General features: G+C 45.6%; 1 protein-coding gene across 1 annotated transcript; it reads right to left on the bottom strand.

Annotated features, from left to right (window-relative positions):
- Positions 1-8061: 8061 nt before the first annotated feature.
- Positions 8062-9054, bottom strand: LOC142538617 (uncharacterized). The gene is made up of 2 exons (XM_075643932.1): positions 8338-9054; positions 8062-8280 (listed from the first exon to the last, which is right to left on the bottom strand). Exons 1-2 carry the CDS (start codon positions 9052-9054, stop codon positions 8062-8064), a joined length of 936 nt encoding a protein of 311 aa, XP_075500047.1.
- Between the last annotated feature and the right edge of the window lie 753 nt (positions 9055-9807).

The raw sequence follows: 9807 nt of genomic DNA, 5'->3' as shown, positions 1-9807 counted from the left end.
CTATTTTTGTTTTATATTTATAATTCCAAATTCTATGGAGTGAAATGTACTCGAATAACTTGAAGTGTCCTTCTACTACTACTACTACTAGTATTATTAGTATTGTTATTATTATTATTATTATTTTGTTAAAAAAGGCTTTGGTTCATATTCATTATAAAATTACTACTAAATCCATTATGCATATTTGGGAACGACTCAATTCAATACATATGTTTGGCTCATTTCTCGGTCCGGTTTCAAATATTTTGGCGTTTTCGGTTCGGTCATTAAAGTTTTAAAACTTTGTCCGACTAGATCTTTTCCTTAATTTTAATTTAATGATTAAAATTAACGAGAAAAAACTCAACAGTCCCAGATATTTGGAATCTTTCCTGGTTTGGTCCCTAATTTTTCGACATTCCCGGTTTAATCCTAAATGCTTATAAATTTTGACCCAGATGGTTCTTCCGACAATTTAATAGTTAAAATTAACGCTAGACATGAAATGTGTCAATCACGCTCTTAAAATACCAAAAACGACTACACTTGTTTTATTTGCTCCACTTACTATAGTATCTCATCGGTTAGCTTCGCAACCTTTGATACATGCTTGAGGTTCTCTGTTTCTAATTTTAATACCAAATCATTGAAATTCATAATTTTTCGGATCGATTAAGATTTTATGTTGAATTACAACAACATGCACCTTGCACTTGAGGAAAAAATTTTTGGTGCTTGTTTATCCATATACGAGTTAAAATCTCTTATTGTCTCGTCCCCTGCTTTGATAAGAAATATAGGTAGTGCCAATAAATTTATTTACTTGAATATGTGCTTCGTCCTAACACTCATAAATACTCGGTTTGCTCCCAACAAAAACAATGTTTGTGTTTCCTTCTGTTATGTTAGATCATAAAATGAAATAACTAAAAATCATTCGAATATAATGTAGTTAATTTTCTCCTCAAATAAAGAAAATTCACTATATTACAGAATCGAAAGTTATATTCTACCTGAAACAAAAAATTGAAAAACTTTATCAGCGGACACAAACTTTTATTTAATTTACCGCTCAATTTTTTAAAATAATAATAGAATTTATAAAAAAAACACTTCTAATTGACAAAATCAAAACCCTATGATGCAACCCGGGCGAAATGGGGTGAGTCGGGTCGGGTGCTCTGCCGGATTTGCTATCAAGATAAAGGAAATATGAGTTGGACGTCTAGACTGAACTTCTTTTCTCCCTGAGCGATTTAAGAGATCTGCGAACAAGAAAGTAACCACGTAAATGGGCGCCGGAGGGGTGTCCGGCGTGACCACTCCGATGCTTAAGTCACTAAGGAACTCAAACAAGAAAACCAATGTAACCAAGTGATGGCTGTGTGATTGGTGTGGAGAGTGAACAATAAATGAGAGCATTCAATGTGTGAATTCAATATCTGAATAGAGAGTAAATGCAAGTAAGAACCTGGTATTTATAATAGAGGATGCAATGATGACCTCGTTCTCTATGCTACCAACTAATTATAGTAGGACGGCTGAGCACACCCTATTGTTCTGACATGTCAAATCTCATACTAGTCACATCCAGCCCACCTGACAGCCCACTTGATTTTGTCAACCACTTATGTCATTGTCAGAGATAGGTCGACTGCATGCACCCTACTTTATCGGCGGTATTAAATGCTTCACTCATATCGAGGTGGCCTGGGTAAAATACTTCTCGGGATTTCTTATGAGGGCCCAGGCATACAACGTCCCAGAGAGATTATGTTTCGGGTGCTCCTATAGCCCGGTCTCCTGACTGACCGGCCCTTCCATGAATTCTTCAAGTCGCGCTTTCCTCAGCCCAGGCAATCTTATGACTCGGATGTCAACCCATTTTTGTCGCTTTATTGACCCAGGAACATTTCATCCGTCTGACCCGGGCACCCTCCATAGACAGGCTCCCTGGCACGGAACGTCCTGGGAACCATCCACGACCCGGGACATCCCGGGGTATCACCACTCCTTCCTTAAATAGTCGGGCTAGAGTCCATTCGCTGCCTCGATTGGTTCCGTGTGCCCGGTCAGGAAGATCAATTTGTCGTTTAGTCTTTCCCGGGTTAGTCGAAGTGAACGCCACGTGGATATTGCTGACGTAGGCCCTAGCATTTAAAGTTGTCATACTTTTTGAATTCCGAGAAGATAAACCATCATGACGCCTTGATTCCCGCGCCTCTCTTTTCAAATTCCCCGCTCAATCATTCTGCCCAACTTCCGAGGCTAGTCTGGTTCGTCCGATTCATTCTGGATCAACGGTGTAGATGAATCCTTCCCCCTATATATAGTAGATGACCGATTTTTGAAAAATCACTTGCGAATTCAAACTTGTAGCGAAGCTCTGCCAAATTTTCTCCTCAAGATATTCCGACGTGAATTCTTGTTCCGGCGACTGCTCCATTCACCAGCCACCAGTTACCTTCGCTTTTCTTTCCCCGTAAGTTTCTTCTACCTTACCATCTTTATTCCTTTTCTTAGTTATGTCAAATTCCACCTTTTCCACTTCTGGTAAAAATGTCAAGGGCCGGTCGGAGGATAACTCCCCGAACCCTTCTGAACACTCTGTTCAAATTCCTATAGGCACACCCATTCTTTCTTCCCGACCCGTTTCCAAAAAACCCACTAAAGCTTCTTCCTCCCGGCCTTCTGGCATCCCCGGCAAGGGAAAAGACAAGGTAGCAGGGCCCCTGTGGTTCTTTACCGTGACTTCTACCCTTTACCCGAGTAGTTTAGAGGAGATAATATCCTTATGTTCCATCCCATCCAACTATAAGATCAAAATTCCCGGGCCAAATGATCACCCAGACACGCCTTCCCCCGGCTTCCAAACGTTCTTCTTAGAACAACTTAAGAGCGGTCTCCGTTTCCCGGTCTATCACTTCTTTGAAGGGGTGGCCCGATTCTTCGATCTTCCCCTTAACCATCTCCATCCTAATGCTTTTAGGATTATGGCTGCTACCTTTATTTTATTCCGTATGAAGAACATCCCCATCAATTCCCCCATTTTCCATTATTTTTACTCTTGCCGATTCAGTGACGGGGTCTTCTCTTTCATGGCCCGGATGCATTATCGGTTCCTAACTGACATCCCTTCCTCTCTGAAGGGATGGAATACAAAATTTTTCTTCCTACAATTCCCGACTCTTCCAACCTGTGCCCTGGGTTTTCTATCTTCCATGCCTACTCAACCCGAGCTTCCCCGAGACTTCAAACTTCTTCCCCCCTTCACCCACGTCTGGGATGCTTTGGAGAAGCAGTCCTTCCTATCCTCGGTGTTAATCGGGGGGAACAATCTGGTACACTATGGGATTGGGCCCCGACCTGAAGATCCTGTGGACCAGATGATAGATGAGTTTGATCAACCCGGGTCGCAGGCTGGTAAATTACTTTCCTTGGCCTATTTATCTTTTTGTATGTTCATTTTTCTGACCTGTTTTTCTCCGATGCAGCTGAAGAAAATATGATCAGGGCAAGTCTTATGGAGGCTGCTGCCAAAATAAAGGCAGAGCAAAAGAAAGCCCGGGCAGAAAAGAGAGCCCGGGAAGCTCAAGAGGGCGAAGAACGACGAGCCCGGGCGGCGGCTGAGGCCCGGGAACTTGAGGAGCGCCAGGTCGAGGCGGAGAATAAGGCCCGGGAATAGATGGTCCCTCCCCGGGAGGAGACTACCTCCTTGGCAGAGGAAGAGGACCAGGCTCCTCTAAATCAACGTAAGAGGAAAGCTGATATGGAGCCGGTAGTTGAGACGGTGGCCATAGAGGATGAGACTGAGGAGGTGGTCTGGCCTCCTCCTCTTGCTCGGTCTTCTTCTGGTTCGCCGGGCGAGAGATCCTAGGTTCTTCCCAATATTTTTGGGGATGACGTCAGCTCGGATCTAGTCAAGATGATCCGGGGTCTCTTACGCCCGGATGAAGTGGGACATCTCCAAGGACTCCATCCGAACGAGATGCTATGTGAAGGAGTGGCCCGGTCCTTCTCTGTAAGTATCTCTTCACTTGTTTCATCATCCAATTATGTATCAATTGTTCCAAATTTCCATGTTTACAGGGCTTGCAGATGCTTATGGCCTCCTTTGAGCGAGTGGCTCAGGCTGCTAAAAGGGCCAACATCAAGGCCACCTCTACCCGGGAGATGCATGCGAAACTCCAAGAGGAGGTAGGCCGGTTGAAGGCGCTTCATGAGCATGTTCTGGCCCGGGAGAGGGCTGTCTGGGAGCAACAAATGAACTTAACCCGGGCAGAACTGGCTGAGGCCCGGGCAGAGGTGCAGGCGCCTAAGGAAGAAGCAGAGTCCTCCCGAATCCGAGCCGAGGATTTCCAGGCTGCTGTGAGCCTTATAAAGACTGCCCAGGAGGAATAAATGGAAAATTTCCTGAAGTCCCAGAGTTCAAGAAGATGGTGGCTGATAAAGCCTTCCCCTACTTCGAACAGGGCTTCAACAAATGCCTAGAGCAGTTTGAAGAGGCGGGCCTTGTCCCAGCAGACCGGGAAGATTTCCGGATTTGGAGAAGGCTGCTGCATCCTTCCCGGAGGATGAGGAGGAGAAAGCGGAAGACCCCCCAGTTGATTAGTTTTTCCTGTTCTGTATTTTTATTTTTATTATTCCCGGGCTTTCGGGCACACTATAAGTTTTCCTTTGTTTAATGAAGAATGTTTTGCTTTTACATCCCTCGCACTTAAAACATTTCCAAGTGTTCTTCAAATATCATAGTAATTTTTAACTTTCACCAAACACCTTCAAGTTGGGGAGCATGAATAATTAGGATGCTAGCCCTTTAACGTAGGGGATAACTGGGGTAAATTTCCCGGGCCAGGGTGCGGGACCCCGTGCCAAGGTACGGGTACTTGGACTTAGTTAGATAACCAGGGTACGGGTCCCCGGGCCAAGGTACGGGTCCTTGGACTTAGTATAAAATCGAGGTGCGGGTTCCCGGGCCAAGGTACGGGTCCTTGGGCTTTTTTAGGTAACCAGGGTGCGGGTCCCTAGGCCAGGATACGGGTCTCTGGACTTCGTAGATAACCAGGGTGCGGGTCCCTGGCCCAGGGTACGAGTCCCTGAACTTTGGAGATAACCAAGGTGTGGGTCCCTGGGCCAGGGTACGGGTCCCTGGACTTTGGAGATAACCAGGGTGCGGGTCCCTAGGCCAGGGTATGGGTCCCTGGACTTTGTAGACATTTCCTTTGAACAATTTCTTTATTTGATGTAGAAACAATGGCTACAAGTGCTTTTAAACATAATATTTCTTTAAATGAAATGCATTCCATGGCCTCTTAAGAGTGTGTCCCTGAGAAACTTCGAGATAATAAGCTGCCCCCGAGCTGATTCTTCGAACTATTTTGAAGGGTCCTTCCCACCGTGCTTCTAATTTTCCTACATCCCCTACTGGTTTGACCTTTTTCATGACCAAGTCCCCAACCTGAAAATCTCGTGATCGAACATGCTTGTTGTAGGATCTAATTACTCGGCTGCGATAAGCTTCCATTCGAATGGCTGCCCGGTCTATCCTTTCTTCAACTAAATCAAGTTCAATGGCCCGGGACTGATCGTTTTTACTCGGATAAGATTCTATCCGAGCTGAAGATTGCCCAATCTCCACAGGTAGGACTGCTTCTGATCCATAAACTAGGTTGTAGGGAGTTTCCCGAGTAGATGATCGTGGTGTAGTTCGATATGCCCATAATACACTCGGTAGTTCCTCAACCCAATCTTTACCCTTCCCATGGAGCCGGGCTTTCAATGCTTGCACAATGATTCTATTAGTTACTTCAGTCTGGCTATTAGCTTGGGGGTAGGCTACTGAGGTGAAGGATTGAACGATCTTCATTTTTTGACACCATGAGGTGATTTTCTTTCCCTGAAATTGCCTCCCATTATCTGAAATCAATTTTCTGGGGATGCCATATCTGCAAACAATATTTTTCCAAAGAAATTTCATGACCTCTTCCTCAGTAATTTTGGCTAATGGCTCGGCCTCTACCCACTTGGAGAAATAATCCACGGCCACAAGAAGGAACTTTTTCTGCGCTCGGGCTATGGGTAAGGGACCCACAATATCCAAATCCCATTGATCAAAAGGGCATGATGCTGTGATTGATTGCATGTTAGCAGCTGGGCGATGATGAAAATTAGAATGGTGTTGACAACCCTGGCATTTTTGAACAAGTCGGGTATCATCTTGATTCATTTGGGGCCACCAGAATCCGGACAATATAGCTTTCCGAGATAGATCAGTCCCACCGAGGTGTTCACCACAGAATCCTTCGTGTATTTCTCGGAGGACATACTCTACCTCATTTTCAGATAAGCATTTGAGCAATGGGCCTTGATATGATCGTCTGTATAAAATATCATTCAAAAAGACGAACCTGGGTGCTTGTTTTTTGATTTTTGCAGCTTGGGCCCGATCTTCTGCGAGCTTGCCATGGACTATGTATTCAATGAGAGGGGTCATCCACGAACTTCTCTGAATCGGGGGTATTTCATCAATAGAAAACATTAGCCGGGTAAAACAGGGAACTTCCCGGGTGCTTATATCTGACATGGAAGCAGCCAATTTGGCTAAGGCACCAGCTTCTGCATTTTCCTCTCTAGGAATTTGTTCGATGCTCCAGTCGGTCAGAGATGCTGCCTGGGTCATGATGAGCCCCAGATACTTGAGCATTTTTTCATTCTTGGCCTCGTACGCTCCCTTGATTTGCTGTGTGACCAACTGAGAGTCAGAATAAATAATGACCCGGGAAACGCTGACTTCCCGGGCAGCCTGCAACCCTGCCAGAATGGCCTCATACTCTGCTTCATTATTTGTGACCCTGGAGTCGATCCTCAGAGCCAGCTTAATCTTCTCTCCTGATGGGGCAATCAACTACCCCAACTCTACACCCTGATAAATTTGATGCACCATCAACAAAAACTCTCCATACCTCTTCTTCTTCCGGTTGAATCATTTCTATTAAGAAGTCTGTCAATGCTTGGGCTTTTATAGCAACTCGAGGTTTGTATTCAATGTCATACTCCTCGAGCTCTACAGTCCATTTAACCATTCTTCCTGAGACTTCGGCGTGTGTCATGATCCTCCCGAGTAGAGAATTGGTGAGGATCACAATGGGATGTGAGAGAAAATAAGGCCTCAGCTTCCGGGCAGTCATCACCAGGGCCAATGCTATTTTCTCCACCTCACTGTATTTTAATTCCGCTCCTCGAAGTGCATGATTGACATAATATATTGGCTTCTGGTCGGCTCCTTCTTCCCTGACAAGCACAGAACTAACAGTGAGCTCAGTGGCGGATAGACAGACCCATAATTTTTCCCCAGGCTCGTGTTTTGCCAGAATAGGCAACTCAGCCAGATGTTTCTTCAAGTCTTGAAAAGCTTGCTCACATTTGTCGTCCCAGCCAAATTTTTGCGCTTTTCTTAGAATTTGGAATAATGGATAACTCCGATGAGCAGATCGAAAAATGAAGCGTGACAGGGTAGCAATTCTCCCGGTTAATTTTTGCACATCTCGGACAGATTGAGGAGAGGGCATGTCCATTATTGCTCTGATTTTTTCGGGGATTGACTTCGATTCCCCAATCAGTTACCAAGAAACCCAAAAATTTTCCACTCCTGAACCCGAACACACATTTGCTCGGGTTGAGCTTTATTCCGTGCTGTTTCAAAGTGGTGAAGGTCTAAGCTAGATCCTCAATAAAGTGGGAGACCTCTCGGGTTTTGATTAGAATGTCGTCGACGTACACCTCAATATTCCGACCTATCTGCTTTTGGAAGACAAGATTCATTAAACTTTGGTATGTGGCCCCTGCATTCTTTAATCCAAAGAGCATAACAACATAGCAGAAGGTGCCCCCAGAAGTTATAAAACTGGCTTTATCTTGATCTTCAAGAGCCAAGGGGATTTGGTGGTACCCTTGATAGGCATCCAGAAAGCTTAATAACTCGCATCCAGAGGTGGAATCAACCAGCTAATAAATCCGGGGGAGTGGATAACAGTCCTTGGGGCAGGCTTTATTCAGGTTCCTGAAATCAACGCACATTCTCTATTTCCCGGTGGATTTTGGGACGAGGACCACATTTGAGAGCCAAGTAGGGAATTGGACTTCTCTGATGTGGCCGGCCCTCAACATCTCTCCCACTTGCTCTTCAATGACTTTATATTTTTCGGGGCCGAAGTGCCTTTTTTTTTGCTTCACAGGCCGGGATCCCGGAAGAATATTTAACTTGTGCTCAGCTATTTGGGGCGAGATCCCAGCTAATTCCTGTTGAGACCAGGAGAAAACACTAATGTTGGTTTTTAAACAATGCAAGAGATTTACCTGGGTGGACGCGTTGATGTCTCGGGCCAACCGGACCTGCTTTCCCGGCTCGATTTCCACCACTTCTTGCTCCTCTTCCGAAACAAAGTGTACTTCCCTCTCTCTGGACACCTCCTCTTGACTTTCCTTCCCCTTCCCCTCCCTTCTTGCCTTCTTCTGGTATACCCGGACGGTCTCCCCATAACACTTCCGAGAAGAGGGTTGATCCCCCTTGACTTCCCCGACCTGTTCTCGAACTGGAAATTTAATTTTCTGATGATAAGTGGAGGCGACAACTCTCATCTCATTCATAGCTAGCCTCCCCAAGATGATATTAAAGACTGTCATCATATTTTTCCTCAAATCTCCGGTGCCCAGGGTCAGTGGCAGGGTGATTTCCCCCTCAGGGTACACGGCATGTCCAACAAAGCCAAACAGGGCAGTCTCAACCGCCTCTAACCGATATTCATGCAAATCCATCTGGACCAGTGCCTCTTTAATGATGACATTGACAGAGCTGCCATTGTCAACAAATACCCTCAACACATCATAGTTAGCCACTCGGGCCTGGATAACAAGAGCGTCGTTGTGGGGTAGACTAACTCCCCTGAGGTCTTCTGGTCCGAAGCTTATAACTGGTTCGTTCCTCCTACTTCCATCAACCTCCAAGCACTCCCTCCTGCTCCTCGCTTTTCGAGCCCGGTTGGAATCACCATCTGTGGACCCTCCCGAAATCATTTTTATTACTCCTCGGCTCGGGGAAGGGTCCTTCCTTTCAACTCGTCTGGTCTTTCCTCCCGGGAACTCGTTTCCTCCCTTCTGCTTTCACTCGGGATGTTTATTGATTTGTGAGGAGTGTACTGCCCAGGACGTTGAGACAACCAGGGTGGCTGTCTAGACTTATCCCGGGGAGGATGAGAGACTGTCATGGGACGTTTGCTAGATTTCTTCCTTAGAGTTCGGCACTCATGGGTGCTGTGAGAACATTCTTTGCGAAAGGTGCAGAACCCTCTCTTCTCTGGTCTTGATGCCCTCGCCATTGGAATGGGAAGTGGGGCTATGTCTGAGCTGCATTCCTGAATTTCTTGATCCCTGGCAATCCTCAGAGGGACATGAGAGAAATGTCCCGGACCAATTTTCTTGTGAGCTATCTCCTTGGGCTTCACAACCCGGTCTCCTCTGGCTCTTTTCAAAGCCTCTCTTTTTTGGTTCTGCACTTATTCCATATTCATGTATTTTTCCGCTTTAGATAGGAGATCTTCAAAGTTTTCGGGCAATTTTTTGGTCAGGGATCGAAAGAAATCTCCTTCCCCCAGTCCATGCATGAACGCGGTAGTTTTTGTCTCGGGTGCATAGGTTGGGACATCCAGGGCCACCTGGTTGAATCTTTTGATGTACGCCCTTAAGGTTTCATCTTGTCCCTGTTTCACCTCAAACAGGCTGAAAGCAGTCTTTTTGTATTTTTTGCTACTACTGAATTGATGCAAGAAT

The sequence above is a fragment of the Primulina tabacum genome, chromosome 3, assembly GCF_025594145.1.
Source record: "Primulina tabacum isolate GXHZ01 chromosome 3, ASM2559414v2, whole genome shotgun sequence".
Lineage (NCBI taxonomy): Eukaryota > Viridiplantae > Streptophyta > Magnoliopsida > Lamiales > Gesneriaceae > Primulina > Primulina tabacum.
This window is presented reverse-complemented; position numbering and strand designations above follow the sequence as displayed.